Below are 22,855 nucleotides of genomic sequence, written 5' to 3' on the forward strand. Positions count from 1 at the left end.
ATTTAAAGTGATTTTAAATATATTGTGTTGTGTATTAATATAATAAATAAATAAACTATTATTTTGTTGCTGTTATTAAACTAAAAACTATATTAAAATGTCTCAAGATCAAGGGGAAAAATCAAAATCAACCATAAGTGAAGAAGCTTATAAAGAAATTGTAACAAATGAATTGGAACGCATTGGAATTGGTGGAAAATTTGTATGGTAATTGATATTCCATTAAACTAAATTTATTAATGGTTTATAAATCTTACAACTAATTTATTTTCTATGTATAATTTTTTAAAATAAAACAAAAAATTTAATGAAACAAATATTTAAGACCTTATTCATAAACAATTTTTAAATTTAAACAACGTTTTAAAATCAAATTGTGTATGGAAATTTTGCATTAAAAATGCGTTAAAATTTTCTATGAACGGAATTTATCCTTATTAACAAAAACTTTTTATAATTTTCAAGTAATACAAAGAATAAGTTTGAAATAAAAAACGAATATGCCGTTATAAAACAATATGTACTTATAATGCACATATTTACATAAATATTAAGGCTATTCTTCCAGATTCATATAATTCCAATATATCTTTTGACTTAGTTTTCTACTTACTAGTTTTTTGCACCTAAATTTTAGTCCATTTTTGTAATCGATTGCTGGGATAGAGGCCTCAGCTAAAAACCTACTGTTTTTTTCGCCTTAATTTACTGCATTTTTTCACCATTTTGTGTGCTAAATGTTGCGAGAAATTGTAAGAAAACAAAATAAATGCAAAGGCTTTCAAATAACTCGATCCCAAAAAATAGAAAATCTTTATCAATATGCTCGATAGCGTAATCCAATCTCTTTTTCATGTTCACTTTTCGAACAAGGGGCTTCTTACGGCTTACTCGACCATTGTATCCATTTAGTTTAAGAGCGTTTCTTATAGTTTGGGGGTTTACCGTTAATTCATCACTAGTTTTCAAGTTTCCCGCAATTAAACATGCGTTAATTTTTGGATTACCTTCTACAAATCGTACAATTCTTCTCTCTATTTGGTGGTCTATTTTTCTTGGATGGTCAGTTCATTGTTTATTTGCCATTGTTCCGGTTTTTTTGAACTGTTGAATAACGTACTGAATGGAAGAGCGTGGTCTTTTTACAATATCCTTGATTTCGGTTAGATTTTTTCCTTCATTTTGCAAGTTAATAATAATTTTCTTTCTATCCATTAAAATTTGCTTATTTTTGGATTCCCTGACAACAACAAAGCTGGTCCATTCCATGCACAGCCATTAAAATGAGGCAATTGCTTAGAAAGGAGGACCTACCACATATTAAATGCAATTAAGTTTAATATTGGGATACCTAGCCTTAAAACCGTTAACTGTACGGAGACTTTTGGTGATACTTTTCGTACAATTATTGAATTTATGTAAATTTTTATGTTTTTAAGGAAAACGTTTGTATTTTTTATATGTTGATTTCTAGTTTATAAGATTTTTTATAAAATGAATTAAAAAAAGTTTTAAATATGTATTGAAAAGTGACCATAAATTGCTAGTTTATATTATGAGTATGTCTGTACGGAGACTTAATTGATTCAGTGTAGGTAGATTGTAATTATAATAAAATAAAAGTTTTCAGATATTCGTATCGAAAGTTGAAACTCCTGACTTGTTTCAAAATGTCCGTTCCCTTAAATTTATTTTATGTTGCATTTTAGAACATATTTTTGTGATTTAGAATTAAGGATATTCATATTTAAGTAAAAAAAAGTAAGTAAAAGTAACAAATTTGTTCTAATAGTACTATCTACATAAGAATCTAAATGTCCTTCAAATTTAACCCTTTCAGCCACGCTTTTTTGTGTATAAGTTTAAAATCAAAACAATTGCATTTTTACTTGAATCAAGGTTAGTTTATTATAAAAAGTAAGACAAAATTAATCAAAACATGATTACAAGGTTTTTTGTGGAGTGAAGTGGTTAGTTTACTAACCACCATGGCTGTTGGCATTAATAATAACTATGATGAACATTTTTGATTCGTATAATTTTTTTTTGAAATCGAATATTTTTGACTAAATTTTCTGATCAAACAACCGAAATATCAAAGTAACACTAAATTCGTTCGGTTTTCATCAGAGTAGAGAAGTTGAACAAATCTTCGCTCATATTTCTGTGAGCTTCCACGGAATCTGAAAAGGACCTATGCTGTAAATATATTTATATAACCTGTTGATTTGAAGCGAATGTTAATAATCTATCTCATATTTATACTAGTTTTTTTCCCCCCGTAGATATTTGTTTGCTGAAAAGCTTGTTATTAGTCTAGTAATAAATTGAAAAGTTGTTTAATTGCAGCACGTGAATATAACACGTTTTTTATTTTCTAAAGCATTTACATATTTATAAATGTTACAATAATCAGATAGCGTGCCGTCGAATTCATAAGAATAATAATTAGAAGTGCTTCAGTCGGCTATATAAATGTTAATATATCCCTTACCCCGTATTCTGAACTGTATGACAATGAGAAAATTATAACATAAATGTTTTTAATAACAATTTCCATAAAAAAAGTTGTCAAATGTTATTTTTTTTATAATTTTGTCAATGTCATAAAATTCAGAATACTGGGGTTAGTTATAAATAGTATAGTTTTTCGCGGGATTGTTCCTCATTAAAATTCTAGATTTGTGTGCTATATTATAGAAGAACAGTAGATTTGTATCTTAAATTAGTTTTGGAAACTTGTACTATGCTGGGTAAACACGATACTAATTTTCGTACTATATCATTAAAAAAATTAAAAAATATCACAAAATAACTGACATATAGTATATGTATATGAATAAACTGTTGACGAAATAAATAAATATCGTATTACGACAGCATCAGACACGATACAAAATATCAAAGCTCAGCCCTCAAAAAATCAAACATTTTTGATTTTCATACTTCGTTGGTACCATGATACAACAATAACCAGGTAGAATCAGTAGGGAGAGTTTAAAATTGTATGCCTTGTTATGTCAAATATGAGAAAAAAATATGAATAAAAATAAAGAAAATTCAAAAATAGTTTACATTTGAAAAACATAATTCATTTGCATACTCCAAAAAAGATTTACTCCTTTTATTGGCTCACGAGAAGGTAGTACATAATAAACTTTTTTTAATTTTTATTTTTTATTTTATATACATATTTTATATACATATGTATGTAAGTCTGACAATTCAAGGCATGACAAATTGAGAACTTACTTTTCTACTGATTCTACCTTGTAATAGTTATATTATGGTTAGTACTAATTTCATACTTATGTATCGTACGACTTATCGTAACGTTTTACCTAGCATTAGATTATTTCCGCAAATGCGAACCGTAACATTATTCGCCGGTACAAATATAATTATTATTAATTTATGAATTTCAAAGCTCTCTTCAAATGCTATTTAAACTTTAAAAGCATTCGTTTGTTTGATAATAAGTGGAAAGAAAAGTTTTGGAAGCACAATTTTTGCTTAACATTTCCAATTTGAAGGGCATATAATATTTGATAACACTCTAACGAGTTTTTTTTTGTCAAGAAATCTCTTCATTCCTTATAATTACTTTTAAAGTTAATTTAATACAGTTTCTAGAAATTTGTTATATCGACCCCTTTGCGCGAAATTATCGTATGTCACAAATACAAAATTTTACAGGAGAGCTTTATTATTACATTTTTTTGCTTTGGCTGGTATCATTAATACCAAATTAAAAATGCTATACAAAAACCGATTTAGTAAATTAAATTTCACATACGTTAAAATTAACCTAAGTATAATATTTCCATAAATATAGCGAAAATAGGTATAATATTTTACTACATATGTAAAAATGTAACATACGATAATTTCGCGCAAAGGGGTCGATATCTTTGACAAATAGTGTTAACTTTTGTCAAACTAATTTATCAATTAATTTGATGACAACATGATCTTTTCTAATTCTCAAGATTATATGTACAATGTACATTGTACATATGCAGTTTACTGTTTTACTAACCTTACAAAACTTAATTGATAATGATGATATACATACATATGTATATGATATACACCAGCTGATATAAAAGATTGTAATAGGTACATTTAAAATTGTTTAATATTTTTTCTCACATTGTTTAGCTTTTATGAAAGTAATTGTTCTATGAAAATTCCACATTAATTATACATACATCGCTCACTTAATGCAAAACCATCATAACGCAATAAATACAGTTTCAGGTAAAACAACTTAAATTAAAATTCAACAATATTCTACAATTCCAAAAATAATTGAATTATATAAAACAGTTTAGTTAACGATTTTTTTTCCAACGGTCAGTTAAGCGATATTAAATTGTCACAGCATCGTACGTATTGATAATGTATTATGTAGTTTTGTTTAAATAATTTATACTGACAGATAACACTTAAGTTTCTATACGTTATTGTTACATGTAATTGTATATGTTTATATTTTACTAAAAATATGAACTTTGAATTAGTATATACACACAGAAATAGATGTTCGTTTTTTATTGATCTTCTTATATATATTTAAATAACATATAATGGCATATTCATAGTTCCATAAAAATAACTGATAACACAAATCATTTTCACTTTTAGGCCTTTAACATTTTTTGTAAAAATGATCTTTGTAAAAATATTAACTTTAGTAATTACTGAAATTCTTAAAATTTCTGTATTTTCGATATGAGTTTTCTTAGCATCGTTATAAATCTGTCATTCAATAGATATCTGAAAAATGTTTGTTTAAATAACAATATTCACCCCTATTATGTAAGTCGTTGTCAACACAAACTCACGTCGACAGCGACAAAATGGTATTTGCGTAGTCGTTATCGATAATGTTTGGTTACTATTGACAGCAATTTGCAATTATCTAAGGCGTTAAAGTCGACATTGACTTAAAACGAGTCTTTTCTGTCGTCACGATATTTGACAACGACTCATACAAAAATTCAAAATAGTTGCGATTAGAGAAATTAAAAAAATTAAATAAAATCAACAATGGGAAGCAATTTGAAACCGTAATGGCAAAGCTTAGAGCTGCAATTTATTTTTATTTATTCTTTTAATTATTTTTTTATTTCAATTAATTTTAAACATGGTAGGGATGAACTCCGACTTAAGCCAATTCGGCTTAAGCCAATTCAAATCACTTAAAAATTATGCTATTAGCGGTGTTATCTGTGTAGAAAATTATTTTGCCCGGTCGAGTGCCGGCAGCACATGAAATATTTACTAGCGAAGCCGGTGTTCGAAATATTCTAATAATTTCTTCTTTTCATTACATTGAAGCCTAAGAATTTGTTTCACTGGAATCTAATAGAAAAAGGCATTTTTTATACGAATAATAAATAATATTCAACAGCTGTCACGAAATGCATAGGGATGATACTTATTTATTTTAAATTATCGATAAAAAATCGACATCAACACAACATTGTTAATAAATGCCGATTTAGAGTCGAGGTGATGTATCAATCATGTATGTAATTTTTTTGGGTGCTTCGGAAAGTTGATTTCAACATACAGACGGTCATACGGACAAGGCTATATCGACTCCGCTCTCTATAACTATCCAGAATATATCGGTTGCTATTTAAAATCGAGAAAATCGGACCACAAATGGCTGAGATATAAGGAAAAACCAGGACATCTTCATTGCATCAAAATCGGGAAAAATATTTTTTAACTAGAATTTTTTTTCACTAAAAACATTTCATGTCAATTTTTTTTCCTAATAAATTTAAAAAACAAAGGTTATAAATCATATTAAATAAGTAACAAACCTGCATTATTTAGTAGGTTTTCAAAAATATTTAAAAGGTTTTCAAAAATATTATTATTTTTTGTCTCTCCTGTAAAATTTGTAAAAAGGAAGTTAGTCTGTTTGCATATTAAGCTAACGATATGTACTGCGAATACAAAAATAGCAGTACCACAATCTCTCAAGTCTGTTTATTTTTTATAACAATAATGATAACTTCGGAAGTAAAGGCACTTATGTATATGAGGAGCCGCAGAACAAATGGTACTTTTTCGCATTTTTGGAAAAAAATTTTTTTTGGTATTTTTATAATATCGATTTTTTTTTAAATATTGTTCCTTAACAAAACGTACAACACTAGTATAAAACGACAAAAATAATACATATATTTATTTTCAATATGTAATTTGTTTATATTTTAAATCAGGATTAAAAACATTCATTCAAAATATTATCTTTTTAAAAAAACGCATAGAGAATAAAATCACTATAGAGAATAAAATTCAAATCACTATAGAGAATAAAAAATGTTAAGAATTTTTATTTAAATAATTCAAATATTGTGTGGACATGTATCAGAGTACATGATAAAATATTTATATTCAAAAAAAAGTACCTGTTTGGAATAATATAATAATTAATCAGAATTTGTTTGTTGCATTTTGTTATATAATTACCGTATCGAATATTTAATATTAAAAGTTAATTGAACTTTTTAAATCATAATGTACATTAAGCCTGCCCTTCGTAACATGGCTATTTCTTAACACCCCAAAATATGAACACTTTTTACTTCCATAGGGTACTCTAAAATATGAACTTAGTGAACTAAGCTGTTCATATTTTAAATCTATTTAAAATATGAACAGCTTATTTTTGTTTTTTAACGTATTTTATCTATCTACACAGAGTTGAAATCTAAATCAACAGGGTAGTGGCTAAATTCTAATTCAACTGCTTAATAAATTTTGAACTTCCCACTCTAATGTACCCATTTAACTATCTTGGAAGCAGTTTGCTACTGCATAAAATATACATACATATTTCTATTATTGTTTGTAATTTTTTGTTTATAATAAATATTACTATGTCGGTAGTTACCTTCCTAAGGAGTATGAAAATGGCATAAACAAGGTTAATGTCGGCAAAACAATATAAACAAAATGCTATATACACATGTATTTACGATCAAATTCAGGAAATTGAGTTTTTATTCATTAACGAAGCTCGACTCACGTATTCTCATTTTTTCTCACTCTGTACTATATGTGAGCGAATATGTATTGTACACAATATCCCAGCAAAAAATTACATATCGAAGAAGTAGTTCAAGCAGGAGTTCAACTGAAGATGAAATGGTTCGATCTAAGTGAAACTTGTATTATATTAAAGTTACAGTGTAACCCCCTGTCTATAGCTGATAAATTTTTATCATGATAAACGTGAAACTGGTTGTTAGAATAAAAAATTATCACGTATAGTCTCCATTTATTAGTGATTTTGCGCAGACAACTTTGGGTTGATAACAAATGTCATTAATTGTTATGATAAATATTTGTCAAGTATATATACTTTTTCATTGATGAAAGACATTAATTTTTATATCCATTGTGAAATATATTTTAAATAATGGTATTAATCAAGGTACACTTAGAAAGTTGACTGCATCACTACAACAATACAAAAACGACAGGTACTTTGTTTTTCTTAAAAAGTAGGTGAACTGTCAAAGTTGCCTGTTGTTTTTGCTTTTGGGTTTGTTGTATTTTTCGCTACAACAACCAGAAGTGAATTGACAATTCAAACTGAATAAAAAAATAATCAGCTGTTTCATCGCAGTCACCTTTCTAAGGTTCAGTTGTTATTGTCAAATTTTTATTTATTATTGTCAAATTTATTTGAATTTGGGAAGGTATTCAAAATGAATAGAAATGTGATAAAGCATAAAAAATAAAAGTGGCATTCTCTTTAATTTTTTTTGCTGGGATGTATTTTAGGCTAGTATCGCCAGCACAACCAAAAAAAACATTGAACTTGAAATGTTTATAAACACATGTTTTGTTTCGTTGAATGAATTCAAGTAGTAAGTTTCGTTTTAGATTATTTATTACTAAAAAAAATAATAAACTAATAAATCGTCATGTACTTACTAAATATTTAGTTTTTTTGCAAATGGCTTTGAATTCAACTCGGTTCGGAATAATTTAAACACCTCCGCATTTAAAATAATAATATACATTTGTTTTTATGTATATCATGAATTCCATAAGATATCAAAAACAAATTGACGTTTCATCTTCCGATTCTGATCATATTTTGTAAAAACATACTCTTTAGAGTCATTTGGAGATTTCCATTTTTATTTTTATACAGATCACCTTCGTGAGAATGGTATATATAAGTTTGTCATTCCGTTTGTAATTTCCACAATATAATTTTCCGATCCTATAAATTATAAAGCCATGTCCTTTCCGAAGCCCCCAAATAACTTACTAATACATCAATATCTCCAGAATTCTTCCGGCTCGGTTGCTATTTAAAATCGAGAAAATCACTCCACAAATGGCTGAGATATAAGGAAAAAAACAGGACAACCTCGATTTTTTACCTATTTTAAAATGGATTACTAAGTCATTAATATAGACAATTTAGATATCTAATGATAGATATTTCAAAGACCTTTGCAACGACGTACATATATAATACCATGGTTGGACCTACAATGGGTCAAAATCGGAAAAATTAAAAATCAACTTTGGAAAAAAAAATTAATTTTGTTTACCTAAAATATTTAAAATTTTTAGTTTGAAGTATAATTTGGTGAAGGGTATATAAGATTCGGCACAGCCTTTCTAGCATTCTTACTAGCTTTTTTTTAAATTCGAAAAACTCGATTTTAATTTTATAATGTCGGATTTTGTTAATTTAGGTTGAATTAACATAATTAAAAACAAGTAAGAGTGTTATAAGTAATCGGCAATTATGGGGGTAGGGTACTAACAAAAGTTAGTACAAAGATTTAGGTTCATATAAAACTTGTTTATGTCCAATTTTAGCACGATATTAATTATTATAACACACATTTTCTGAGGAGGACCTTGTATGGGGACTAGGTGCAACAGTATTTCGAAATATTTTGTGCAAAATCTGATCAGGATTGCCGCATAATCTACATATTTAAGACTGCTCGAACAGTATTCCGGGGCGACATTTGTATGGGGGCTAGTAAAATAATAGACCGATATTGCTCATTTTTAATACCAAACAGACCTCCTTCGTTTGGGCACTATCGTGTTTTCAACAGACATACGGATGGGCATAGCTGGATAGTCATAGACTCTTATGAGGACCCAGAATATATATACATACTAATATGCATATTTTTAGAACAAATATTTTTTTTAATTATGTAGTCTTATGGACACAGTCTATTGGACACAATTCATGATATACATTTTTAAAAGTGAACCAACTTTTAAAATTAATTTCTTAAATTTTTTTTAAAAAAAAAATTATAAAAAAAAAGTTTGATTTTTTTTTTCCAAAATTAAAAACTTTTTTATCTAAACTATTTGGGACACATTTTGCTAAAAATTTCATCCCAATCGGAAGACATCGATTTCAAAAGGTGGTTCACTTGACATACATATTGCACACCCAGTTCAAAAGTGACACAACTCAAAATTAATTTGCCGGGTTATATAAACCCAAAAAATTAATTTTACTCTTAAACTATGCAGAGTTGGGGGTAGTGCACTAAATGTTGAGTGCAATCAACATTTCACTAGCACTAAATATTATTTTAAAAAATATAGTTTTAACTAATTTTCATCAGCTTTAGTGGTAGTGAAGCTTATATTTTTATCACTAATATTTTTTAGTGATAGTGATATTTTTTTAACTATAAATCAATTGAGTGGTAGTGTAGAAATAAGCACTAAACTCAAATAGTTAAAAAATTTAACAATAACTAAAAAAAAGCTTCAATAATTTTCTTTGCACTAATATATTCAAAATTAGTGATCGTGAAGTTATTCCAGTTTAAACTAGAATATTAAATATACAGATGTTTGTTGAGCAAGCTTCAAAGTGTTTTTCAGCATCCGAAGAAATAATAACACAAAAAAACACTGATAATGTAGGATTCTTAGATTTTGGGGAAATTGACAGTAAGTGAAAAAGTTATTGAAGAAATTACTTAGTTTATTAACATCTTCAATATTAGGACCTTCAACCTTTGTTCAGAAAGATGGCATAGTGAAATACGTGCATTCCTTTTAAGCTCGGACACTGATATTTGCAGTCTCAAAAAATATCCAATAATAAGGCAAATGTTTTTTAAATTTAACACGCCTTTGGCTTCTTCTGCTCCAGTAGAGCGTTTATTTTCTTTTAGTGGAATGGTGGATTCTCCTCCGAGAAATAAATTAAGTGATTCGAATTTCGAAAAGCTTGTTTTACTTAAAGCCAATAGTCGCTAATTATTTTATGTGTAATTGCTTATTTCTCTTTTTATTGTAATTTGTATATTTATATACCGCTTTTACGTTTTTTCCTTAAATATATTAACTTAAACTATGAATAGAGTAAAACATTTCTTTGTTGAAAAAAATAGTGCAGGAATATTTTTTTAACTAAAAATGTTAGTGTAGAAAAAATTATTTCATTAGGCTGCAAAAAAAATATTTTAACTATTTTCAAAATATTATTAGTTAAAAAATTTTAACTACACTATCACTATTATTGAGTGAGGCTTATATTTTTCAACTCATCACTAAACATTAAAAAAATTAGTGAAATATTTTACACTACCACTAACTATTAGTGATAGTTAAAAATTAGTGCACTACCCCCAACTATGAAACTATGCACAATATACTTGTTTATCTATACAAAATATATCAGTGTATTCTGTTGTTGTTAACTGTGGCTAAAAAAAACACTAATGTCTATCATGTTTCTATTATGTTTCAATTGGTATATATTTATTTTCGATTTCTGAAAAATTTAAATTTTCAGTTGTGTCACTTTTGAACTGGGTGTGCGATATGTTTTGAGATATTAATGATTTTCTTTACATCGTAATTTGGAAATTATTTCTTTATATTACTATTGTTTAATTTAATTTTGAATCGTATATTAGGCATTATTGTACCATATTCAAGTATATATATTCTGGATCGTTATAGATAGCGAAGTCAATATAGACATGTCTGTCGGTTGCTATTTAAAATCGGAAAAATCGGCCCACATACACATCTGCTCAAAATAATAGATACGCCAAAATTTATTTTTTAAAAACGAAAAAAAATAATGGTATATTGTAAAATTATAAAAAAAATTCAGTCGATTTTTATTTATAGTTAAAAGGAGAGTAAAAAACAAAAACAAAATATTTCATAATTAATAATAAATATTATAAAGTAAATTAAATTTCTTAAATTTCGAAAAATTTGGTGCTCATAATAATAGATACATTTTTAAAAATTCTTATTAAACAAAAGCTAATAAATTTTATCTTAAAAAAATTAGTTTATTATTAAAGTAAAGCTAGTATCCAGTATATCCACCTTTGTTTTGTAAAACTTTCTCCACTCTTCTGGGCATACTGGATATCAAGTTCTGACACTTCTCCAATGGAATCTCGTACCATATTTTTTGCGTTTTCTCCCATAAATCGTCTTTATTTTTGAAAACTTCCTTCGAAAGCCTTATCTTTAATTCACTCCACAAGTTTTCTATTGGGTTTAAATCAGGGGATTGGCTGGGCCAGCTTAAAACAGGTACGTTATTCTCCAAGAACCAGTTTTTAACTAATCTTGAACTATGTTTTGGGTCGTTGTCCTGCTGGAATGTCCATATTAATGGCATATTTTCCGATGCATATGGAAGCATTACGTTTTCCAATATGTCTCTATACCCACTAGCATTCATGGTATCTTCTATTCGGAATATCGGACCAACACCATTCCATGAAAAGCAACCCCAAACCATTATGTTTCCCCCGCCATGTTTTACCGTCTTTTTTGTAAATTTAACGTGGAATTCTTTTCCTTTTGGTCGGCGTACATTTCTTTGGCAGTCAAATTTATTTTTGTTTCGTCGCTCCATAAAATATTTCTCCATTTTTTTTCGCCTTCACACCCGGACCATTGTAAGTGCTCTTTAGCAAATTCTAATCTTGTCTTGATATTTTTTTGGCGCATTAGTGGCACTTTTCTGGCAATTCTTCCCGGCAATTTAGCTTGTAAAAGACGACGACGAACTGTTTGTGGACTGATTTCGTTACATAGCTCCGCAGAAATAGCTTTCGATGATATGAAAGGGTCTTTTTTAACCATAAGGACGATCCGCCTATCTGTTTCTGGACTGGTTTTCTTTGGTCTACCGCGAGTTTCTCTTTTTTGTTTTTTAGATAAAGCATTTTCGACAAAATGTAAAGATCTTCCTATGCTCTTTGCTATTTCCCGTGATGATTTTCCTTGATTTCTCATCGTTTGAACAATTTTTTTCTCATCTTCGGTACAATGATGATTTCGTCCCATTTTCTTCAAAAAGAGTCCTATTTTTTATAAAATTGTTGCTAAAATTTAAATTATACTTACTGTTTCACGTAAATAGGAACAAAAAATTGCACAAAAAAAATTGTATATAAACAAATTACAAATTACTGATGTGTATCTATTTTTATGAGCAAATAATTTTTTGTAATTCAAATAAATTCGTTTTTAAAAATCAACATGAAAGCAAATAGTTGCCAGATTTTTGACTGACATGACATTGCCAGATAGAAATTTTAATAATATGATGTATTCTTAACCTTCGCTTTACCAATACCCACCTGGGTGACCACATCGTTTTTATTGGATTAATATTTTTTTTAATTTTGTTTCGATTTAAATGAAATTTGTACTCACTGAACAAATTTTAGAGTTCTATAGAATTTAATAGAAACATTTTAAACTTTTTATAAGGTTTTTTCAATTTTTTAAAATTTCGTTCGTCGCATATATTTATAGAAGTGTAGTGTCACCCGGGTGGGTATTGGTAAACCATGAACATAAAAAACCTTTGGTAAAGCGAAGGTTAACGCTTGCGAGGAAATTTTCAATGTTACCGCCATTTAAATTTTTTCCAATTAGGTGTATCTATTATTTTGAGCAGATGTGTATGTCTGAGATATAAGGATTACTAGTCATTAATATAGACAATGACGTAAATGAGTCAAATATTTTTTAACCTGATTTTTTTTTACCAAAAAGATTTTTTATTGTCATATATAATGTATAACTTTAAAATCAATTAATTTTTTTTTTTCAATTTTAAAAAATTTAAAAATAAATTTTGAAAAAAAAATAGTTTGGCATACAAATATGTTCACTAATAAATTAAAAAGAATAGTTTAACAATAATTTTTAAAATAATATAGCTCTCTTCCCCTTTAACTTCAAAAGCCTTACATATACAGTGGACGTCCAGTAGTACGAATTATATATTGTCAGGCCCTTTCGTAGTACCGAACTTAAACAGGCATGAAAGAACATACTAATGTATGTACATACATATACATACATATAACAAAAAAACTATTTACATACTTATTTAAAAAATCCGTCATTACACATTTACGTTTATTATTTTTTAAACTGATTTCTACAGCCTCTTTATGAAGACTTCTCAATAATAGTATTTTCGAGGTTTCAATGTTGTTCTCAACATTTAATATTCTATTAACTATCGTATTCCATAAAGCTTTTTAAATTTTGTTAGCCAACCATCACTGGCACAAAACTGACCATTGCAGCATTTTTTGGGCAGCTCCACAGCTTTGCATTTTAATTGTTCTCCACCGACTGTGATATGGAATTTTCTTTGTGCTAAAAACCACTCGTAAAGTTCATCCTCCATTTTTTTAAATACCAATTATACCGATTTTTTTTTTTAACGAAATCATGGAATTATCCAGCAGTTGCATTTTTTGTTTAATGATTGTACATATAGTGGATTTGGATAATCCATATTTATTTGAAATTTCAAACAACGATGTTTCATTTTCGTGGTCTGCTATAATTTTTAATTTATCTTGCAAAGAATATGTCTTTTTTACATCGTTTTACTTGCAACATTTTGACAGTTAAAAACTCAAAACACTTTTAAAAATAAAAAACTTCACAATAACTAAACGTACATAACCGCGAAAGAATGAAGTAAAAACATAATAAAAACATTCATTCAAAAATTCTTATAAGAAACCACCATTCGTACTATCGAATAGAAAAAATTCCCATCTATTCGTACTATATATAGAGTAGTCAATGCAAAAATTTTGCCATTCGTATTATTGGAAATTCGTAATAAAGAGCGTTCGTACTACTGGACGTCCACTGTACTATGAAATGATTATTATAATTAATGTAACTAAACCTGTAATTTTAATGAATTTGTTTCATATACAGGTCCATATTTTTCCTCTGCGTATTGCCAAATATTTTAAATGGATTTCATGTCAACTCTTATACTATGATTGGGCATTTGCCAGACGATCAATGGTGTAGTATAGAAGATCTTAAGACAACAAATTGGACAGTTGATCAAATACGCAGTATTTCACAAAAGGATTTGAATACGAAAGGTTGCACAGTATGGGATTGGGATTATGGACATTTGAGTAAGATGACTTATGACGAAGCCTATAATTATACATCTGGAATGTCGGAAATTAGTTTACCCGCCGAGGTTTCTTGCAAAGCAAAAGGTGGCTATAATTATACATCTCCCGAAAGTACATTTGTAGCTGATTGGGATCTTGTGTGCGAACGTGCTGTAGAGCGTACTTCGGCCCAAGTTGTTATAGCTCTTGGCAAGTTCTTTGGATCCTTTTCGTTTGGTATATTTTCGGATAAGTAAGTACATACATAAATTCATACATTTTTAATAAAGATTGTTATATTAAAAAATTCCTAACTGTTTTTTTTTATTCGAACAGATTTGGTCGTAAATCATCGTTTACTTTAGGTGCCACATTTTTCGTTGTTTCCAGTTTCTTTTGTACATTTTCTCCTTGGTATTTCCTATTTTTAATTGGTCGTTTTGGTTTGGGTTCAGCTTCATCTGGTCTATTCTATCCAGCATTTGCTATGAGTGAGTTTGGTGAATAATGGTTTAATTCAATTTATAAAAATTATTTTATTTACTTTCAGTTGTCGAAAACATCTGTATAAAACACCGTTCTTGGATGTCTATAGCCTTCTCAGCTTCATATCCTATTGGTATGATTATTTTGGCTGTTGCTGCTTACCTAGTCGAACCCTGGAGATATTTACAACTCACCTTAACCATACCAGCTCTGTTGTTAATTTTAAATTGCTAGTATGTTGATTTAAAATTTAAAAATATGTGATATTTTTGTATTCTTCAACATTATAATTTCAATATTTTGTTATTTTTAGTTTAATGGATGAATCACCACGCTGGCTTATAGCAAACAAACGTTATGATCGTGCCTATAGAATATTGTTTAAGCAAAAAAGTCATTATGAGATTGTTAAGACTGCCATTGAATCCCCCATAACTTCTGATAAGAAAATCGTAAGATTAATATAAATCTATATATTCTATTATTAGGGTTTTAATTGATTAGTTTTCATTCTAATTCAATTGTATTGTAGTTTTTTAAATGAGGTTTGTGTTGATTTGCAAATCAATTATATTTTAATCACTTGAGACATAATGTTAATATGTCACCATGATTAGACTTGCAATTTCTTCTTACTTATGCCTCAAAAAAATAACTTTTTCAATTCAATACTTTTTAAATATATTTTAAAACGATCTGGCATGGGTAAAAAGTTCTTGTTGAGGTCATTATATAACAGTTTTAAAAACTTCTAAAACACCCTCAAAATTGTCAGTTAAAGAAACCATTATGCTAGTTTTTAGAAGATTTTTATTGAACTACTTTGGATATAAGCTTTCTTACGTTATTAACGACTTGTTATGTACTTAAGGAGTTCTTAGTAATATTATTAACAATAACTGATTTCTTTTCCTTTCCGCTAATAAGCTCACGTTATTAGAAACGGTCAATGAATTTTGTTCGAAATTGTCATTCCCTGTTATCAGTGATCCATTGTAATGTATCACGCAAAATTAGGTTATTCTGCGATTTGGATCGCGATCCATCAATACTGCATGCTACACGTTCAATAAATATCGCGATACTGGATCGCGGTCAATATATATTAAACGTGTAGCAGTGCCCTTACATGATAAGGCTAAATAATTCGAATCCCAAATATTATTATAATTTGAATGTAGAAATTGACGAACATTTAAAATAACACGAAGTCAGGTTATTTGTTAACTAATAGTTGACAGTTGGCTGTTGCAAAAATAATTTTGGCCGACAGTATAACTAGTAGTTAACACATAACCAGACTTCGTGTTCATAGGAGTTAGTATTATAATAGCATAAAAATAGTTTACAATAAGCATTGCGGCATCTAACTTTATATATATTTAAATTTTTAAGGAGGAACCTGTGATGTCGATTCCTTTGTGGCAAAAAATAAAGGATGGACCCTTAAAGCAAATTATTTCACTATTTGCCACGTCCAAAGTACGCAAATTAATTTTAACTTCTTATTTTATGTTTTGTGTTACATCCTTGTGTTATTATGTGACCGGTATGTATGAACAAATTGAATTAGTATGCAAGTGATCGTTGTATAATTTTATTTTTTATTTGTTACAGCTTTAAATGCTTCAAATTTAGCAGTAAGTCGTTTCCTATATGTGGGTATAACTGGCCTAGTTGATTTGCCGTCTTATTTAGTACCTGTAGTTATGTTACGTTTAACAGGACGTAGAATAACAACAATGTCATTATTCTTTTTAACTGGTATCGCTTTACTATTGGTCCTAGTAGTGCCAGAAGGTAATTAAATAAAATGCACATGTACATATATAGTATGAGAAATGTGATTTTTAATTTTTTAAATATAGATAAACCCATCTGGATTGTATCATTTGCTATGCTGGGTCGTTTTGGCATAAGTGCTACATATTCCGTTGTAACTTTGTATACCGCTGAATTGTATCCGACTGAAATACGTAGTTCAGCTTTGGGTACTTGTTCAACGTGGGCTCATGTTGGTTCAATTACAGCTCCTTATGCTGTGGATTTATTGGTGAGTTAAATTATTTGCTTCCAAATGTAATGTGTACTTAACTTACCTTTTTTCTGTTTCATTTAGGGTCCTCTTGGTTGGTATATACCTACAACAATATGTGGATGCTGCGTTTTAGTAGCTGGTATACTCACTCTTACATTACCTGAAACTGGTACGGGTAAACTAGTCGATCGGGTGACTGAGGTTTCTTCCGAATCCAAAGAACAGCAGAATAAGGAAAATGTGACATCACTACCTGAAGAAGAGCAAATTAAAAAATAATCTTATTATATTGTTTTGTTTCTTGTTGTTGTTGTTACTAACACCAATAGTAACAATTATTTGATGTCTATACTCTACATTTCCTTTCATTTAAAATTATATTATTAGAAAATTACACATTAGCTAAAATGGCCTAAAAATATTATTTAATAATGAATACCTATTACTTAGATATTAAAACTATGTTCCGATCAAAGAATCAAAAATTGTAATTTATTTTGTTAATAAATATCCCTGTTACAATTTATTATGTACGTATGTAATTTAAAATTCATTTGTGTTTTAATTATGAATAATTTATTCATTCGTTAATTATTAAATGAATCCATTCAATATAAGGACCAGTAATTGTATAAATGCTTGGCATTCCTTTAATACCGCAAGTTAAGCCGTAGGATACTATACCATATATATAATCTTTTTCATTATATTTGCATATTAAAGGACCGCCAGAATCTCCCTAAAAGAATGCTTTGATAAAGTCGTTAAATACTTATTAAATGTGAGGAAATTCTCTAACCTGACAGGTATCCTGATAGGTTCCCAAAGCACAAACTGTGTTATCTCCTTTTTGTGGTGCCCAAACATATCCCAATAGCAAACGACAATGTTTATTAGTAATAACATAAACCTCCGCTTCATGTAATTGCTCCTGTATTAGTCCAGCATGTTTCTGAGCTCCAAAGCCAATAATTTTACAGGGATCTTAAAGTTGTATAGCAGTATTTTTATTAGGATTAAATAGTTTGTATCAAAGGCCCATTCAAAATTATAACTTAACTTAAAGTAAGCACTAACTAGGCTTTAATATAGAAAATTTTGACTGCAGTATATCACAATATGTTTGTTACCATTAAGTTGTAGTTAATTTAAGCCAGAAAATTTAATTTGGTTAAATTTTTAATTCATAATTTTATTATGACCTATAGTAAGTGCTAACTTTAAGATAAGTTGTTATTGTTAAAGTTATTGATCCAACACTTCAAACAATTTCCAGTTGTATTTCAGAAGTTTCTAATTGTATTTCAGAAATTTGTAATTATTTGTAAATTTCCAAATGTTGTGAAATCAATCCACACTTCACAAACCTAAAGAAAAGTAACAAATTCCGATACAAAATAAACCGTCCAAATTTACAACCAAGAACATCCCTAACATAGCCAGAAATAAGCAACTCATCCTCAGAATGGTCCTAAAATAAAAAGACCCACAATAATTGCCATAATCAACATCATTAGCACGATCCGAGATTTCATCATAGTAATTGACCTCATCAACATTGAAGTAACTGCATATTATAAAATTGTGAATTATACAGGCCTGTCACAGAATTCCATTCCGATCGAAAGTGGAATTAATTCCGTTTATTTCTTCTTTAGAAAAAGTAAAACGAAAATTTCTTTCGGAATGAAACCACTTTCAGTTTTTAAAGTTTAATTGACATTTCTTTGTAATTATATGTTTTTTTTTTAAATTTAACCAGTTTCTGTACCAAAACCTTCACTTTTGCTTTAATATAAAAAAACGCTGTCAAATTAAAATCAGAAATACAGAATTCCGAACAAAATGTGTGACATTAAAAATTTCTGAAATACAATTTGAATCTTGTGAAATTTAATAGGAATGGTGTTGTACGAAAATAAATTTATTTTATTTAATTTCCAATATTAGAAAAATTCACAATTTTATATTTTTCAAATAAACTGTTTTAAACAATAAATATCAACTTACTTTTTCTATAGGCCTTCATTCCATAATTGGGCAATTTTCCATAAAAACCGTTGTTGTTAAAATTAAAGTGGATGGATATATAGGCCTCTTGTAAACGTAAAAGGGCGATATCATTTTGTAAATTTGTGCTTTAAAACAAACAAAATAATTGCCTGTTAATATTGCTATTATGTAAAACATCGGATAATGTATTTCTGATAGATAAAAACATTTTCAAAACGTAAAATTTTGTATTGCATTTCTTATTCAAGTGGTCAACCGATTTTTATTTCGTTTATCTATATATATAAAAATGAAATGGTCCATGTATATAATGCCATCACGTGAGAACGACTGGAGCGATTTGGCAGATTTTTTTTTTATTTGATTCGAAATTTTCAGGAGATTAATAAATAAGAAGGTGAAACTTGAAGAACTAACATCAGTAAATGCTACCGGGCGAAGCCGGTCGGGTCAACTAGTCATGTTATAAATATCCCAATTTTCACATTTAAACTACATGAGTATGACCAGAGCCATTAATTTGAAAACTAATTTTAGAATATCAAATTTTTAGTTTAAATATAGTAACATACATACATACTTAATTTACGATTAAATTTATAATTTTGAATTGCGTTATAATGAAATTAAAGAGCAAACTAATTTTCAAACATTGTATGTTCTAATAAAATTTTATGTTAAAACCATGATATAAAAAAATTACAAGGTAGTTTCATTTATAATTTTTTGACAAGAAAGGGGATTTTTGAAGTCTATTTTAATTGTAAATATTCAGGGAAGCGTTTTCACATTTAGAGAAAGGTTACAATACTCCGAGAAATTTTCAATGAAATATGTGTAGTATGTAACAATTCTGAATACTGTGTAATTTATCTTTAAAATAAATAAAAAACTGATTAATCTAAGAAGTTTGGCTTTATATCACATAGGCCATTAAAATGAAGAGCTGCCCGAAGATAATGAAAGCTTTTTCCATCAGACTTTAAAAAAACGGATGGTTTTAAATTTATCCAATTGTTGCATGAGAAGGATTACGTGGTCGACTTACTTTTATAAAACTAGCCTGTGCTACAAACTTGTCACTGCAGTCTTTGCTGAAACTACGTTATGTGTTGGCTAGAGATTTACGAGAAGATTTTTTTATCTATAATGTGTCCCGGACAGATTAATATGTTTGCTCAATACCCACGATGATACTTAGGAGAGAACTGCGTTTACAGATCTAAAGAATATTGAAAGCAAAAAAAGATAGAACTCTCCTTTAAATTTCAAAAAATGGGACTTGTCACGTTTGAGTACTAAGCTAACGATATGTATATCTAACACACCTTATTAAGGACTGTGTATGTATAGTGTTCATAAACTCAGTAGATTTTGTTTTAGCAATGTCGCAAGTTCATTATTGCATCACAATGCTTTTTATTTATGATTCTTTACAATTATCTTAGAGGCAAAAATTTATATTTTGGTAGAAATGGCGGATTCATACATAGTTGTATGTATTTTTGCATATATAATTTTACGTAAATGTTTAAATTAAAAACATTGATGCATTCATAAATGTACTAAAATGTCATTGCTTATTTTGACAAAGCAATAATAAACTAAAGTAATTAATTATATCTATTTTTCCAAAATAAAATTCAAAATAATGTTCCATGAAGTTCTTTTGGAACTAGTTTGTGTTCTATAGAACTTGTCTAGAACCAATTTGTAACTAGTTCCTATTCTACATATAGAATTTCTTAAAAATACATAAAATAGTGTATTCAAAAAAACAGGTGAGTAACAGACCAAAATAATTTAATTTTTTGTCCTTATTAAGGACTGTTCTAGCACTAGTTCTTCGTCATTATTTTTTATTCGAAATTATGTCTGACTTCATAAGAGCTGGTTGTATAGTGTTCATAAACTCAGTAGATTTTGTTTTCACAATGTCGCAAGTTCATTATTGCATCACAATGCTTTTTATTTATGATTCTTTACAATTATCTTAGAGGCAAAAATTTATATTTTAGTAGAAATGGCGGATTTATACATAGTTGTATGTATTTTTGCATATATAATTTTACTTAAATGTTTAAATTAAAAACATTGATGCATTCATAAATGTACTAAAATGTCATTGCATATTTTGACAAAGCAATAATAAACTAAAGTAATTAATTATATCTATTTTTCCAAAATAAAATTCAAAATAATGTTCCATGAAATTCTTTTGGAACTAGTTTGTGTTCTATAGAACTTGTCTAGAACCAATTTGTAACTAGTTCCTATTCTACATATAGAATTTCTTAAAAATACATAAAATAGTGTATTCAAAAAAACAGGTGAGTAACAGACCAAAATAATTTAATTTTTTGTTTGTTTTTTACATTTTGACATTGCCAGTCATTTGTCAATTAGCAAATATTGACTTTGCTCTATTTGTTGTCGAGACGCTCTCATCTGATTAATACGCCTTGATATTGTAGCTTTTCATATATTTTATATAATTATAAGAATTATAGCATGATTATTTGGAAAAGTGAGTGACACTTATGAGAATTTTTCTATAAATTATTATAATTTTTAATTCCGTACAATGACTGAAACAAAATTCGGTTTCAGTGTATCATTTATTTAAAACGATTTAATGCAAAGAGAGGTTTATGAAAACTATATAATAATAATAATAATAATATGAAGTACTTACGGCTGAAAGTAAATAAATTCTACACGTTCAATAGCAAGACGATGTTCTTGACTAATATTTGTAATATTTTCATGACCTATAACAGCAAAAACGTTTGCAATATTTCTGTAAAATAATAATATATGTAGTTAAAATTGCTTAAATTTCACAATTTTATTGGAATTGTTCGTGCAAATAGAAAACAGATTTAAAAGTTATTAATTTATGTATTTTCTTTTCTTCGGATCGTTACTATATTTTCAAACATTTTTATATACATAGTATGTATATATGTAGTTATTTACTTACTTGTTCCATAAACAATGCCCTGCAGATAAAATCCACATCGAGTTTAATAAACTTCCTCCACAAAAATGCTTATAGTAAAATTCGTAATTTTCAAGAGATTTATTAAATTTTTGCTGCAACGACACCATGTAGGGATATTTTATATGACCTTAAAATTTATTTATTTTCGATTAGCAATTGAAATCCTCACAAGCAATTATAATATGTACCCTCATTTTGAATAATATCACCACCTACAATAGGTGTGAGGGCGGAAGGAGCTATAGTTCGACTAAATAATAAAAATATAAAATATAACATTTCACTCAACACTCCACTAATGGAGAGTAGTAAAAGACTAAATTTGTATACTGGAGCTAAACTTACTAATAGGTTCAAAATAAATAAAAATTTAAAAAAGCAGCTGTTCAAATAAAAGTTCACGTTGGTAGTACAATAGAAGAAGTAAAAAATAAAACAACAGATATTGTAGGAAATAAATAACAAGTATGTGGTATGTAACAGTTTTCTCATAAATATTAATATATATGCTATAAGTATGGTTTGTTTTGTATAAACTTGGCATTACCTAATAGTAATCAGATTACTAAATTTAAGCAACCCTGACAAAATCCTCACAGTTGAACATTTTGTATCAAATATAAACAAACCTTTCAGTCGTGCTAACTATTTGAAATAAAAAACTCTAAATAGTCATAAATGTGATTAGAACTTTAAAAATATTTTATTTTTGATTGCATGCTAAAATTAAGGTACCTGCATTTATTCTTACATTTTCGAATTAATTATCATCGCACAACAGTGGTAAATTGGATGGAATAACAAGAGAAAATAACAGAAAAAGTAAGGGCGATTTTTCTTTATTAAAAC

The 22,855-nt window shown here is 28.1% G+C and overlaps 2 protein-coding genes across 2 annotated transcripts; one reads left to right on the forward strand and one right to left on the reverse strand.

Annotated features, from left to right (window-relative positions):
- Nucleotides 1-62: 62 nt before the first annotated feature.
- Nucleotides 63-17,538, forward strand: LOC135948721 (organic cation transporter protein). Its single transcript, XM_065498133.1, has 9 exons — nt 63-207; nt 14,272-14,718; nt 14,802-14,956; nt 15,016-15,184; nt 15,265-15,403; nt 16,347-16,500; nt 16,569-16,751; nt 16,820-17,004; nt 17,071-17,538. Exons 1-9 carry the CDS (start codon nt 98-100, stop codon nt 17,266-17,268), a joined length of 1,740 nt encoding a protein of 579 aa, XP_065354205.1. The 5' UTR covers nt 63-97; the 3' UTR covers nt 17,269-17,538.
- LOC135948722 (chymotrypsin-like elastase family member 1) lies at nt 17,460-22,256 on the reverse strand. Its single transcript, XM_065498134.1, has 6 exons — nt 22,195-22,256; nt 21,986-22,133; nt 21,698-21,802; nt 19,000-19,127; nt 17,789-17,973; nt 17,460-17,728 (listed from the first exon to the last, which is right to left on the reverse strand). Exons 2-6 carry the CDS (start codon nt 22,111-22,113, stop codon nt 17,570-17,572), a joined length of 705 nt encoding a protein of 234 aa, XP_065354206.1. The 5' UTR covers nt 22,114-22,133; nt 22,195-22,256; the 3' UTR covers nt 17,460-17,569.
- Between the last annotated feature and the right edge of the window lie 599 nt (nt 22,257-22,855).

This window comes from Calliphora vicina, chromosome 1 (assembly GCF_958450345.1).
Source record: "Calliphora vicina chromosome 1, idCalVici1.1, whole genome shotgun sequence".
NCBI classification, from domain to species: domain Eukaryota; kingdom Metazoa; phylum Arthropoda; class Insecta; order Diptera; family Calliphoridae; genus Calliphora; species Calliphora vicina.

Bases quoted from the DNA above. Each gene is read 5' to 3' on its own strand.
- LOC135948722 (XM_065498134.1), bottom strand. From the start codon at position 22,113: ATGGTGTCGTTGCAGCAAAAATTTAATAAATCTCTTGAAAATTACGAA. The intron at 21,803-21,985 runs GTAAGTAAATAA...ATTATTTTACAG, and splicing joins GGGCATTGTTTATGGAACAA to AAATATTGCAAACGTTTTTG. The intron at 19,128-21,697 runs GTAAGTACTTCA...TTTGTTTTAAAG, and splicing joins GAATTTATTTACTTTCAGCC to CACAAATTTACAAAATGATA.
- LOC135948721 (XM_065498133.1), top strand. From the start codon at position 98: ATGTCTCAAGATCAAGGGGAAAAATCAAAATCAACCATAAGTGAAGAA. The intron at 15,404-16,346 runs GTAAGATTAATA...TAAATTTTTAAG, and splicing joins TAACTTCTGATAAGAAAATC to GAGGAACCTGTGATGTCGAT. The intron at 17,005-17,070 runs GTGAGTTAAATT...TGTTTCATTTAG, and splicing joins CTTATGCTGTGGATTTATTG to GGTCCTCTTGGTTGGTATAT.